General features: G+C 36.5%; 1 protein-coding gene across 1 annotated transcript in view; it reads left to right on the top strand.

Annotated features, from left to right (window-relative positions):
- Positions 1–15,081, top strand: part of MON2 (MON2 homolog, regulator of endosome-to-Golgi trafficking) — a 76,783-nt gene that overhangs the window by 3,631 nt on the left and 58,071 nt on the right. Inside the window, exon 2 of the mRNA XM_082479319.1 lies at positions 11,490–11,553. Coding sequence (XP_082335445.1) covers positions 11,490–11,553 — 64 coding nt within the window. The remainder of the gene's footprint in view (positions 1–11,489; positions 11,554–15,081) is intronic.

Consider the following 15,081-nt stretch of genomic DNA (forward strand, 5'->3'; position numbering starts at 1 on the left):
ATAGACACCAACTGCAGATGTAATAGAAGCTTTCAGGGCAAGTGTAAATTAAATAGTATCTTTTGGAGCTTGAAATTACAGAGGATGAAACAGTCTTTGGTACAGGCATCAGTTGTGTTATCTGAAGTAATCTGGCTTTGCTCCTAGAAAATGATACTACTCGGTCATTATTCTGGTTTTGTTTTTGTTTGTTTTTTTCTTTTAGTACAGTGGGCTCTAAGCTTTGCTCTGTACTAGACAGCATCGTTATGCTTCTAACTCTGGACTGAGTTGCATGGCATGCATTGAGCTTTATAAACTGTTTTAACCTGCTAGTGACTGGAGTTTCAATATCCTGTGCTGGGTACGTGGCAAGCTGGTGGTGCTCTCTTTAGTGAGCTGGGGTAAGAATTTTGCCTTATCACAAAATTGAAAATACTTTAGTGTGCTAAATCGGTTACCTGCTGTTTCTTACTACTGAATGAAAATATTGTTCTGTAAGTTGCATCTGATTTGTTTAGATTATTTTACTGTGTAAGAAACCTGAGAAATACAAGGGGAAAATGTTTATAATTAGCAGAAATAATGGAGTTGAAAGGGAAAATAAATATACCCAGAAAGTTGTTCTCAGCCTGAATTCCAGTTGTATGTAACTCCTTGTTGTTTACACAGGTCCAGTCCAAAAGTCTCAGCTTTCTAGTAGGCTTGTAGTTTCTATGCTGACTCAGGTTTTTTCTTGACTTTTAAAGAGCAGTAAAAGCAAAATGATCTTAAAAAAAAATAATGAAAAAAAAAAAACTCTTACCATCTCCCTGCACAGTTACAAGCACCCTTGTACTGGTAGGGGAGGGAAGGTGGGGTTGGGGCTGGCAGGGACGGGGAGTGCCCTCTGCTTAGCAGTTGTGTAAGGGATTGCAGGTGTCTGTGTGTTTTAGGATGTTTGCTGCTGTGGTAATTTGGAATAGTAGGCTGGAAAAGAAATAGTGTTCAACTTCCCTGAACCTGGAAGACCAGCACGGTTTTGGCTTTGAATACTTCAGTCAGTTGAAGTGCTCTCTTGAGACTCCTGAAAGATAGCTTTTGATAGCCTCTCTGTACTTTTTCTTTTCCAGATCTTTGTTTGAAACAGCAGCATTGCTTTTGTTTAACTGTTTATTGAGTTGTGTATGCATTTGGCATACAGACATATTTTTGAAACTATTGTAAATTAATTTGCTGTATCTAGGAAAAAGAATAGAATCCAACTTTGCAATTTTATTTTCCTTCTTTTGTAAGTAACCCTACTTGCAGGTAAGTAGCCTTACAAAATTTGGGTGAAAGCTAAAGAATCCAGATTTGAGTGAATTCTGGATAAAGCAAACTTTAAATTATTTAATTACAATAGATGTGGTGTGGGCTAGCTGAGCCAAGAGGTAGGATTTGCCCTTTCTGAGGGGCTATCTGTTATGTTCTGTGAACACAGGTTTTATTTATACATTTTTTTCCTTTAGAGTCCACTCCTGTCTGGACTGAGTGACATAAATGACAGTTTCATCCCCTGGGTTAATTTATTCTTGTTTTGGAATGGTATGCTGATCCTTGCATGTCTTGGGGCTAATGCAAAAAAAATTAGTTGGGAAGCTTGTCCTTTCATGGACCTCTCTGATGTCATTGGGTAACTGTATGAAATTAAATATGAGAATGTCTTGCAAAATTTAAACATTTGTTAAAAAGATACAGGTCAGTTAATTTGGTTTATAATCTTGAAGTGATCGTTGGGATTCCTAATGCAACGGGAAGGAAGAGTTAAAAAAATGTGACTATTAGCTGTTTGTTCTGTAACAGTAACAATATTTTAGAAAATCTGTTGAATATAGTGCAGTGCACAAGTCAGAGAAGGCTAAGAAAGAAAACAACATGCTGAAATGCCTTGTGATTTGGGCATTTGAGTCACTTCATGTATTAGTAGAATTGGATGGTTTCTGAGAGCTCTGTGTTCATGCTGCTCTAGTGGTAAAAAGACAAGCCAAATGGATCTGGCAAAGAATAAACTTATGTACAAAGACCATTTTCTGTAGGAGTAACCAAATTTTGTGGGTTTTTCTGCTTTATTTTTTGAATAAAATGGATTAAATAATTCTGATACTATAGCCTGCAGGGAACTTAACCTACACTGAACTTTCCAGGTTGGTTAATTTTCAGGTCTTCACAGTGTTAGTTCAGAAGGATGCAAATACTATAGAGTTCTTTTGTTTGCTGTAATGGGTATTCACTTAACCAATATTTTAACAGTTCTTTTGAAATAGAGAAACTATGCTCTGTAAAATCCATATTGTCACGATTAGGCAGCTTGCACTCAATCAAGCATGTGTTTTTGTGCATGTGACTGGAGATTGTTCTGTAGCATTCCTTAGTTGCCAGCCCATAGCTGAGCTGGTAATTTGAAACAGGTGATCCCTAATATTTCCTACCATTCATTTTATGATTCCTGAACTTTACCACTTGCCATGTCTGCTAGTTTCATGTTTGGAATCCATTAATTTTACAGTGTTTTTTATTCAATATTGATTTGTGCACAGTAGTATTTATTCAAAATTATGTTTTCAAAAGTGTACTATTATGTTTCTAGGGGACTGTCATCTATTCAAATGTATTCTAATTCAAGATTTGTTATAAATCCTACATTTCATGTTATCATTGTAGTCTTTGATAAGAAATGTCACGTGCTCAAAAAGGATTCACATTGTGCACATAGACCCAGTTTCTCCATTGTGTAATACCTTGCAATTTAATGAATGAACAAAATGACTAAAACTTTCTGTATGTCAAGCTGTCTGTAAACTTTTCAAGTTAGATTTCAGTGCAGGATTAAGGTGCCTAGCTTCGGGCGTCTAGGCTCCCTTCATTGATTGTGCAGGCTTAATTTGTTATGAAAATACTGTCAATAGAGCCAAATAGCAATTCAGAGGATCTTGCTGCCAGGGGATTGATTCACTCTGTCACCTATGCATTAGGTGTCTTTGCCACTTGAGATACATTAATGTTTCTTCCTTGGCTTGCAGGAGCTGGTCCAGGAGAGCATGGGGTCTTCTGCTGTCTGCATGTAATTGTCTTGCATACAGATACTTAATGTTAGACCTCTGTGTTGAGCCCCTACCAGTGAGTCAGCTGAATTAGCTTAAGGAGAGGCTTTAAGAATTAAGGAACATTCAGTAGAGACTAAATCTCCATTGTAATGGGAGTCTAAATATTTAAATTTGTGCATCTTAATCTCTGATTTAATCCCCGTCTGCCTCCTATGGTTTCCTGAAGATTATACAGGAAACCTGTAGCAGAAGTTGGAAATTCTTGGTGACTGCAGTTCTCAACTAGTGCCCAAACTGTTGACTGTTGTTTCTTTTTACCAGGTGCCTGGCAAACAGGCATTGCTGTCTCTGACTAGGTGACTCTGAATATTGTATTTGTGGCAAAGCCTCAGGAGTTCCCTGGTCCCATCTTTTCTGATCGACAAGCTGAAGGCAAAACTAGTTTGAACTTCAAGTATAAATCTCCTAAAGCTCTGGGACAGGATTTGTTTGTTTGGTTTTTTTTTTTTTAATGTTGAATGATGATTGTTGTGACAAAAGTATGTCATGAAAACTCAAGTGCTCTATTTCAGTGACATTATCAGTTGTGTTGTACTTGATGGATTGCTGAGAAATCCATTAATGGTAGACATGGACTCTCTGAATATATCCATACACTATGTATATATATTATACTAATTATATATAAAATATAGTGTATATGTATAATTTATGTATGAAATAATGCAAAATACAGGGTACATCCTGATTCTATCTGGCTGTGGAAAAGAGAAGTATAACTTAAGAATTTGTTGCTAATTGGCTGTGTTTCTTCTGTGTCAAGTCTTGGTTAACTTTTTTCTTTCTGTCTACACAGCAGTGCTGCTCAGTTATGAGTTGTTTTATGTTATTTATTCCGATTTGTTCTGTTGATTTATATGTGACGGTTTTTCCAGCTGAGGTGTAATATTTTGACTGTCAATTGAAAACTCTTGATATTAAATATTTGTATTTCATTATCTTTACCTCCACATCCAGAGGCAACAGCTCTGAAGCAATTTAGATAACACTGACACCTCTCCTGGCATTATTGACAATTAACCTTCAGGATTCTGAATTGGCTGCTGATACTGCAAACTGACAATTTCAGAAGATTAATGGACTGGAGGAGTAGTCACTCCTGTCAAATAAAAGAGCACTTTTAATATGAGGGCAACTAATGTAGTTGCACCAAAGCTGGAAATGAACAAGTTTGTGTGTTTTTAAAACACAAAAAACAAAACCTGCATACTGTAAACCTTGAATTGGTGGAGAAAGTACACAATAGAATCAGTTAATGCTTTTATTTTTTTCTCAAAGAATTGGAGCTCTGGTAATGGTGAATGGCACCCCGAGTAGAGTCAAGCGTAGCAGGAATTAGTTTGGTATCTGCAACTCTTGTTGTGCCCCTTGTTGGGATCAGAAATTTACACTATTTCCCTTCATTGAGCACAAGTAGATCATGATGTAGAATAAACCAGAGCAATTTTGCTTCTGTCTTAGGTAAAGGTGAACAGCTGAAGAAACTACTTTGTATATGAATAGAGACTACTGGTCTGTTTGCAATTTCTTGTCTTTATATGCTAAATAAAGGTAACACAAACAAAACCAGCAAATATATTAATTTCTTGATATTAAAAAAAAAAGTTAATCAGGCTGCTCAACAATTCACATAAATCACATGTTCCAAACTTAAAAAACTGGAAAACCGTAGCTGGTTTTGTATTGAAGGCTTTGTGATGGTGAAAGTGGTTTACCAAAATACAATTTTCAATTTATAGGAAAAGTAATACCATTTTACCATGATTGCTAAGATTTTATGGAAGAAAAATTATAGTGAGAAACTTGTGAAGGAATTGCAGAATATGAAGTTATTTGAAAGGAGCATTATTATTTTCAGTGTTCCCTGCTTTCTTTCTCTACTTGTACCTGTTTATCTAGGATGGAGCACACATCTGAATAGTGATTACAAACTGCTTCATATTCACTACAGAAAGAAGCTGTGGACATTAGCAAGCCCTCCTCTTAGTCTTGTCTTTTTCAGGCTGAACAAGTGCAGCTCTTACAGCATCTCTTTATCTATTGTTCTCTATCCCTTAACTGTCTTGGTAGACCTCCACTGGACTTGCGCCAACATGTCAGTGGCTTTCTTGCACTGAGGAGGCTAAAACTGGACATATTACTCCAGTAGCATTCTCACAAGAGCCAAAGAGAGGGAAGGACTCCATTCCTTCCACCTGTTGTCTATGTTCTTGCTAATACAGCCCAGCATTCTTTTGGCCACCTTTGTTACAGGGGCTCACTGCTGGCTCTTGTTTCCACTTTGTTATCCACCAGACCCTGGGTCATTTTCTGCAAAGCTGCTTTGCTGGCTGCAAAGCCAGCCCCCAGTCTGTACTGGTGCATGGGGCTGCACTTTGCATTGGACTTTGTTGAACTTCGTTCCTGGTTCATACCAGCCCATTTCTCAGCCTGTCTGGGTTCCTCTGGATACACTGCCCTCCCCCCCAGTATGTTGAAGAGTACCCCGAATTTTATATTTGTCAGGCACTACTAGTGACTGGTTACCAGCTGGACTTCATACCATTTGTTATAACCCTTAGAGCCAATCTTCCACCCACTTTACTGTCTACTTGTCCATGTCTCAGCAATTTGACCATAAGGATACAATTGGAGATGGCATCAAAGGCTTTGCTGTAGTCAAGGTATAAACTATGTAGTGCTCTCCTCTTACCCATACAGCTCATCTTCTCACTGTAGAAGGCAGTCGGGTTGGTGAGACTCATGCTAAATTCATGTTGGCTGTTCCTAATAATCTTCTTGTCCTGCATGTGCCTAGAAATGGCTTCCAGGAGGATTTGTTCTGTAAACTTCTCAGGGAGTGATGTGAAGCTGAACGGCCTGTAGTGCCCTGAAAGCTCTTCCCTGCTCTCCCTTGAGATCCCTGTAGTGCTTACCTCTCCACAGTCACCAATAACCTTCCCCAGCCACCGTGACCCTGATAGAGGGTGTCCTTTCAATGACATTGGCCCTTGGGTGTATGGGCTTGTATGTGTCCGTTTGACTTAAGTACTTGGTTGGTGTACTCTCTGCTCGTGTCTGCCTTTACAGCGGGTGGTGCTCCATTCCCAGAGACTCTGCTGGTAGGCTTTGCTCCAAGCCAGTAGAATGTGAGCAAGCTCTAATCCAAATACATTAAATTATTCAATGTAATAAATCCCTGTGAGTGTACAATGCTGTCAGATCAGAACTGGCATTTCACCAGTTTAAATCACGGGTAGAATGAGCCTATATAAAGAGAAGGGTCTGACCAGGGGTTGTACTACTGAGGAGGAAGATAAAAATACAAGAGGCAAGTACAGTGTTTTTTTCACACAAATGTGGTATACTCAAGTGCTTTCATGAGTTTGATTTAGTGTGGAGCTTTTTCTGAGTGTGTCCTTTTCCAAATAATAGTTTAGCAGTACAGCAATGGTCCAGAATGTGCTTTTGCAAAGCAAGCCAGAATAACAATGAAGTGAAACTATACTTTAGACAGGAGGATCTCTTATCTAAACTATTGGATATAGGGTTAGTGTTCCAGTTGGAAAGGCAGATAATGATGAACAGAAAAAAATTGCTCTTTTTATTTCATGTAATAGACGTGGAAATGACCATAGATGACATATATTACTCTCATCTGATCTTAGTAAAAGGTTGGCAAACAATGTAATGTAAATACCAACACAGACCATCATTCCTGAAAACATTTCTGAATGCTTTTCTTAGAAGAGAGAAATCAAAAGCTTGTGTAGCAAGAGCTGCAAACCTTACGGCAATTTTGGTATCTCTGGAGATAGCAATTTGCTCTGAACGTACAATCAGAACACAAGTGGTCATTGAAAGTAGCAAAAATTCTTTATTTTATTACTTTTTGTTAGGAATACTATTGCATTTAGAAGTTCATCGAAAAAATATATTTAATGTTAGCTCATTCCTTAGTAGAAATTAGCACATGCCTGCTTGTTACATTAAATATATTCATGTGTATATTTAATTTTTGGTTAAAAAAAAAAAAAAGGGTGCTGACTTCTGGTCCTGATTGTGAGATATCAGTTTCCTTGAAGATCAGCAAGTTGTTCCTTTTAAAAACCTTTTTAAAAACCCCTTTTGAAACTTCAAAAAAATTGCTGACACAGTAGAGACAGTGGGTTTTCTTTTCACTTTCTGGAAGGGGTCACTGGTAAGAGAGAGATTAAAGATTAGAATTTTGTGTCATCTTTCCCTTATGAAAAGTTAACTATGTTGTTATTTTTCAATAAAAGAAGGGCAGCTCTTTCATGTTTACACCAGAGTAAGGGCAAATCCATAGGATTTACTGTGGAGCAACTGATGTGCTTTGGGATCATGTCACAGCAGACCCCCTGGTCACCCTCTGGTACCTTGCTTGCCCATCCATATGCATTGCAGTAGGGCTCCATGATGGCTTTGCCTGTGAGAGGAAAACCACTAAATAATTATACAGTTACGTGTTCAAGCATTCACCGTGCCATTATTCCTTGGGGCCATTCTTGGCCTGCCGGGTAACATGGTCATTATCATGGAGTTAGCCATAGTGGTATCTTTCAGTAATGTAGACTGGTCAACTGCAGTTGGGTTTGAGAGCTTTTATGGTGTCCCTGAAAGACAAATTTGAGGAGTCGGTGCCTTTCAGATGCACTTATTGCTCTGCTGCTGATATGGCTGGCTTGCCTTTACATCGTCCTGACCAGTAGCGAGTAGAATTGCATACTCCAATTATCCTAGTACCTCCATATGCTCTTTATGAGTTACAGACCTTTATAGTCTGTGTGCACATATTTTATGTGGAGAAATTTATCTCTGGAACTTGGGTATTACCTGTTTGTTGGAAAATGTTGATTCTGCTTGAGGGTGGATTAAGTCTTTGCTTGCTGAGTGCCTGAGCGGAAATTACCTGTCTCTGTTACCTGGTTGCTGATTTTAGCCCTACACAAGGGTTAAAATTTCCAAAAAGTTAGAAGATGCACACATTGCATCTAATGACAGGAAGGCTGAAGTTCTTCCTTGTTTGAACTGAGGACTGAGAAATCCGTGAGGAGGGGAAGAGTTTTGGATCTGAGAAACTCTTAAAGCTGAGTTTGAAAGTCTACAAATTTCCATATCCCGGTCTCTCTTGTGCAGAGAGTACAAGGTTCTGTAGGGTTCTAGGGGAGCTGTGAATGTTGTTGTCAGACTGTACCTTGGGAGGGGAACTTTGAAGCCAGGAGGCAGATATTGTGCCTAGGCTTCTTTTCAGTTTACTTGCAACGGCACTATGTGTGTGTTGATTTTTTTTTTTTTTTTTTTAATATATAAATTCTCCATTTGCCTTACTTTGATTTCTGTGAAGGGTGATTTCCATGTAATCCGCAAATACTTGGTAAGTTCCAAGGAAGCAGAAAGATGATGGGGCAAGTGCTTGAGCCCAGAGGGTCCTATTGAATTTTGCTATGAGATTATGGACTGTTTGTTTAAAGGCAGATCAAAGTATGCAGAACAGATTGACTGAGAGTCAGTTTCTGTCCTTCATCAGTATTTCTCCTCCTCAAAATGGGTACTGTAGTTGCTTCAGGAGAAACATGAAACAAACCCCAATAATGGCAAGTGTGTGTTTGAGACATTTTATTTCTGTTCATTTCACAGTTATTACAGTAGCAGAATAGGAAATCTAACTGACTGAAAGTTTCAGTCTTCAGCTTTGTTACATTACAGGAATGATATGTATTCGCTTCCTTTTAAAACTAAAGGGATAACATGTTAATTAGACTACTGTTAACTGCAGTGCTAAGGGAAACTGATAATGTTACTTCAGAAAGCGGTGACTGCTTTATAAACATGATGCCTTATATTTGTGTGAAAGTAAATTATCATATTTATACCCATAAATGCACAGTATGATGCTGACCATCTACTCGATTAGTGTTTTTATAAGATTCTTTTCTAATGGGGCAGTGTCCTGGAGAGTGCTGCAGCGATTTCAAATTGATGTAAATTTATAAGTATCTATTTATATCTCCTTCAACTTGCCAAGTTAAATTGATGCAATCCAAATACACTTTTATATTGATGTAAATGGAACAGCCAGATAACTATTTATAGTCTCATTTTTTTCTACTGGTTATTTGTGATCAACCAAAGTAATTTTTTGTAAATGATAATATGTGGTCTTCTTTACATAGATAGTGGAGTATTTGGGTTTTTTTTGGTAGGATGTGTGCATCATAATTAGTTTTCAATTGTAAACATTTTGAATTGGGATTCTAAATAGAAACCAAAGCATAATGTAGATAATCATAGAACTTCCTATATCTCATAGAGAAAAACTGTTATATTCAGAGCGGTAGTAAAAAGTCTAGTAGTTGTTGTTTTGTTTTACCTTAGTTTTTAAAAAAATATTTGCTATTTTATATAAAGCTAGCATGGAACCAGCTAATTGGGAGACATTATGTTGGAAATAATTTTTTCCTTCTTCATGCAGAGTGTATGGTGTTTGCGAATGCCGCGCATTGTGGGCAGACTTAATATTTCTTTGGTTCAGAGTGAGTTCACCACTCCTGGCAAGAAAGAAATCGATTGCCAGTAGATGTGATGAGGTTTAGTTTGAAGATAATTGAAGTTGGACTGTGACAAATCCCTCATATTCATTAATAGGAACAGTTTGTTGTGACAAGACCCCCCCTAATTAGCTGACAGTTCATAACTGAAGAAGAACAGGGATTGACTTGAAATTTAGACAATTCAACACATTAAGTTAACATAATTAAAATAAATGAGAACTACATTTGGCACTCCTCATTTTAATTATGTGAAAGATATATTTGCATGTCACTTTGTGCTCATTTGAGTGTCTTGTACGTTAGTTCAGGCACTGTGGGTATTATTCTGTCTATACTTTTAAAGTAGAAACACTATGTTCAGCAAAGCTTAAATAATTCCTCAGAATTTCATGACTTTCTTCAACAATGGTAAGACAGTGTTTAGTCTTTCTATGTTTGTGTTGGGAAATGGAGGAAAAAAATAAAAAGTTGAAAATTTCAGTTCCACATTTCTAATATAGCTTTTTTGAGAAATACATATAATTACTCTTAATTAAAACATTTGATTTTGAGTTTATGCAGTCATCTTAACATGACTTTCTGGGAAATCTTCTTGGAGTAGTGTTTTGATAGAGGGGGAATATTACTACTTGCTGGAATTTCATGTCCTGTCACTTTCATATTTCTACTGCCACAGCTCATCCGCTTCTCTAATCTGTTCTCTAATTTATGTAGTGATTGCACACTTCTTTAAGTAGTAGTATCAGATGAAAAGTGGAAATGTTTAGTGTGGGAAATACACAGAAATAAGAAGCTGAGATAAAAGGGGAAATGTACTTTCAAATTTGGCAGAACGGTATTTTCCAGCAATTTATGTCCTATTGTTTGGGAAAACCTGTTGCATTTATTTTGGTGCACAGTGTATTGAACATGATTTCTTTAATTGTTTTCAGAGGTTTTATAGCATATTAAGGGAATTAAAAAATGGAAAGACCATTTGCAATGTATTTTTGTGGTTTGTTTTGTTTTGTTTTTCTGCAAAACTTGGCGGAAATCATAATTTTGAAATGCAAAGCCTCAATGTGATTTTATCAGTTTGGCTTGATTTCATGAGAGGACATGAATTTCCTGATTTCTGCTAGGAAGCATTTGTGGACAATTGAAGAGAGAATTGCTGTTCCCTTGCAGCAGTATGTGATCTTCTCGGTGGGCTGCTCAGCTCTGCAGCACCTGGTTGGTGTCCAGCCAGTCTGCGCACAGGCATCCCTCAACCTGTACATTTGCAGCCCCCAGTCCAGCTGAAGGGGTGCGTGAGGGAGAGGAGGATGCTGGTGGTCTGTCAGGTCACACTTACAGCGAAAGGGGAGGAACTGTTGGTGTGGATTGTGTGACGTGTCAGGAAGAATGGAGAGTATTGTTACGAAGGCTTCTTCAGGGTACTGCCCTGGGATAATTTGTATAGGGAATTTGCGATACAAAATCCACCAGAAAATTGCTTTCATTCTGATACTCATTATTAGTAAAAGTTAGCTTTCAAACAGAAAATGCTGCTTACCAGTTTTTATGTTTACTGGAGATTTTTCTCAGCGTTTGTAGACTGAAAAGTAATACAATAAGAATTGTGTTTTCTAAAAATTCTGAACCACAGAATATACCCCTTCCTGTGGAATTTTGGAAATGAATTCCAGAAGCTACAGATTTCACTTCTGCATTAGCCGTGCTTCCTGAAAACACTATGAAAATGTTTTTGCTCTGAGACTAGACATTTTTATTTCTTATAGGTATGCTTATTTCTTTCCAGATATTGATGTACAAAATAGCATCTAAACTATTTATTTTCTTTCTCTTACAGGCTGCTGAATCAGGAATAATAAAAGTGAAAACAATAGCTGCACGGAACACTGATATTTTGGCAGGTAATTATTTGCAATGCAATGGGAAAAATAAACCTGGGTTACAGATCAAAACGTTAAAAAGATGTGTTGGATATGTGTATTAATCCTACATGTCTTTTAGTGTGTGCTATATGAGTGATGCTTTACTTTTTGGCACCTAGTGAAAAATCCAGTAGCACAAGAATTTTTTAATATTGCTTCTGTTCATTTCATGTTAGTGCCATACTGATGCTGAGGAAGGTCTCCATTTCAGTTGTGGCTCCACAAAAGTAACCATCCATGTAGAAAAATAGGATGAAATGCTTAGGCTCCAAATTATCAACATCTTATTCACTGTCTATGTTCACCACATCTATTGTTGAGCGCTCTGTGTGGAGTTCTGCAGTATGATCCTCATCTGTGTGTTTAGTATGAGAGTCTACCCTTTGGAGACTTGTACCTGGCAGGCAAAATTCCATCTTAATCTGAGACAAGGTCATTCAATTTAAAATGTACCGTTGCCTTGAGGAACAGGAGATATCTTGCGAGTTGTAGCTTTGTAAGTGCTTAAAACAGTATCTCTGACTTTCTTTAGCTTTATTAAATAGCATGTAAACTGATGGCTTCCTGCCAATTAAAGCCTTTGGCCAGACTTGAATGTCCATGTATTAATATTTGGGTGTCTACCCCAGCTGTAGTCAAAATCCTTAAAATGCTAAATTATTTGAAAGGTCCAAATTAAAAAGATGTGTAACTATTTCTTGTTTTGAGGTATGTAAATCAGATTTTAGTAAGGAGGCACTTTCTAGAATTATTTGAAGTAGCAGTCCCACCCCTCAATACTTCACTTTAATGCCTCTTTTTTATTTGTTTATTTTCTGTTTTTACTGCTGTCATGAATGCTGACATAAGTGGGAAAACTATGCCAGGTAATGTCAGCTATGCATCAAAATACACAAATAAACAAGAGAAATCTCTAGTTAGCCATTTGGGAAGCTGTCAACATTTTTTGGCATATTACTGTGTAAAGAATTTTATATTTTAGCTAGTTTGTAATCCTGCAAAAGTCTTTGATTTTTAATCATAACTTCAAAGGGAAGAAAGATGAAAGATCATTGATATTGGGCATGGATATACAGTCTTACTTTTATCTTTTTGAGGGAACACTTTCTGGTAGTTGGTCAAATTTTGTAAGTACTTTTCCTTTGGAAGATTTAAGCTAGAATGCAGTTAGTATTTATTTCATTCATCAAAAAAACTGCACAGATTTGTTGTTATGAGGTTTGGAAAACCAGCAGGTCCTAAAAGTTGTATAATAACCTTTTTCCCAGTAAGAAACTGAGGAACAGAGGGGAACATATACTTTGCCTGCACATTATCCTAACATTCCACAGTTTAAACATGTCATTAAACATTCCCAATTCTTTATGGACTCTTGTATTTTCTAATGTATAATTTGTAACCTGATCTTGTAGATAAGTTAAAGTCAAGATCTCTGTTGTTTCCTACCTGCCATTTAAAAGTTTTTTGGAGGAAGGTAGTAGGTATGCTTTGGTAATAATAAAGCTGCAAAAGGCAGCTTTTTAATTGTGAAATCTGGTGAAGTACATACTTTTTTGACTGCTACATGATTTAGGAACATGTACTAGACATTCTAGTAATCCAAGTAAGTATTTTGATCAAGATATTATTTTTCTTTATATTTTGATGTAAACCACCATTTCACAACTGTTTCAGATTGTTTTGAGTAAGCTGATCTGATGCTTTCTTGAACATTACGTTGTGTAGGTTTACAATAATTAGGAAAATAGATGTAATTTTAAAATGACAAATATACAGAGGTATTATTATGTCTCATGAGATATGTTTAACTTGCCAGAACTCTGAGGTCATTGATCTAACTTCTTTGTTTCTCTTGGAAAAGTTTAGTTGAGCAGTTTCAAAGTCTTCATTCTTGGAAGTATACATGCTTTATAATTCATTTATGAGAATTTGAATAATTCCAAGAGAAGTCAACTTGTCCTTTATATCACAAGACATAAATGTGAGAAATTATTTCCACATGGCTCGGAGATGTGCAATTCATACTTTTGTTTTAGATGTTCTTTTAAAAAATAAGAGTAATGATCTCCTTAAAGGAATGAAGAAGTAAGTTTTACTTTCCAAAAACAACTTGTTTGATGTGGTTCATTATGGTAGATTTCTTTTTCAATACATTCTTACATAATTTTGGTAGAAAAATGGAAGCAGACATGGACATAAGAAAAATTTTGTGTATTTTAAGACTGACACTAATATAATGATTGGTACCAAACCAGATCTATGAAACATTAATTTTAAAGCTTCATAAAGTAAAAATCACTGTATATGTCCTGTTGTGAGATTATTGTTTTTAATGGATTATAGGAACAATATTATAAAAGGTTTACATTTTTCTCCATCTTGTTATTTAATGACTCTCATGCTATTTTGCCATTCAGAACTTTATCATGAGTCTTATGTTAAGGATAAATGTTTCGTGGTATCTTTTTAAAAATTTTGCTTTCTTCTTGCTGCTTGATGGTTAGAATTCAATGGCAATTCAGAAATGTATGAGGGAAGAAGCATTTGTGCCCGTGTTAGCATGGGCTCTCTAGACTCCATCAGCCATGTGGTGGTGGTGTTCATAGACAATAAAGGCAGCTTAAACATCTAGCTTACATGTAGACACTGACAATTAGATGCCTAAATTACATGTCTTAATTGGGAACAAACTTCCATTTTTGATGAAGTAGCCAATAGTTTGTTTTTGTTCTGAGAGTCATGGTGTGTTTCATAAGAGAATGGTATTGGTGGATATGGTTTTACTGTATATTATAAAGCAAATAAACCTGCTTTTAAGGATCAGTTAAAAAAACCTGTTGAAATCAAAGCAGATTGTTAAGCAGGCAGTGAACCTATGTATTCAGTCAAATTTATGCTGACATTTTAATTGGTTTTGATGAGGCATTTGGTGCAAGGTAAGTCTATGTCAACTGGACATAGAGCCTGTCCTGGCTCTGAAAAGGCTGACAAAACTATGGTCTGTATATGTGTTAATACCACCCTGTAAGAACTATTACCTTACAGAAAGTTGGCATCTATAATTTGTCCAAGTCTATTCTTTCCAAAGAAACTTGTTAGTCGTGTTAGTTAGTGCCTCAGTTTAAAAATATCACTAAAATACATTTTTGTAGCTTTTACCTTGATGTTTGTTTCTTTTTTTCCCAAATCAGTTGTAGTTGTACTTAATGGCTCTTGAGACGCAAACTTAAAATTGCTCAACAGAAAAAATAAAATTGATAATGACTGCATTTTTATGTCATAATGTATCTTTTGTTTGTTTGTGGTAAGATCTGTGCTCTAAGAATGTGTGTGAAACTTTTTCATGAACACATTTCTCTTATTACACATAGACTAAAACACAGTGGATGACATGCAGTGTAAGAACACACAGTGAACTTTCAACTGTGAGGAAATTTTAATATCTGCAATGGTGATGAGCAGCTAAAATCTTAAAAGTTTTCATGAATCAACAGCCACACACAAACA

Source organism: Vanellus vanellus (assembly GCF_965231255.1).
Source record: "Vanellus vanellus genome assembly, chromosome: 1".
Classification (NCBI taxonomy): domain Eukaryota; kingdom Metazoa; phylum Chordata; class Aves; order Charadriiformes; family Charadriidae; genus Vanellus; species Vanellus vanellus.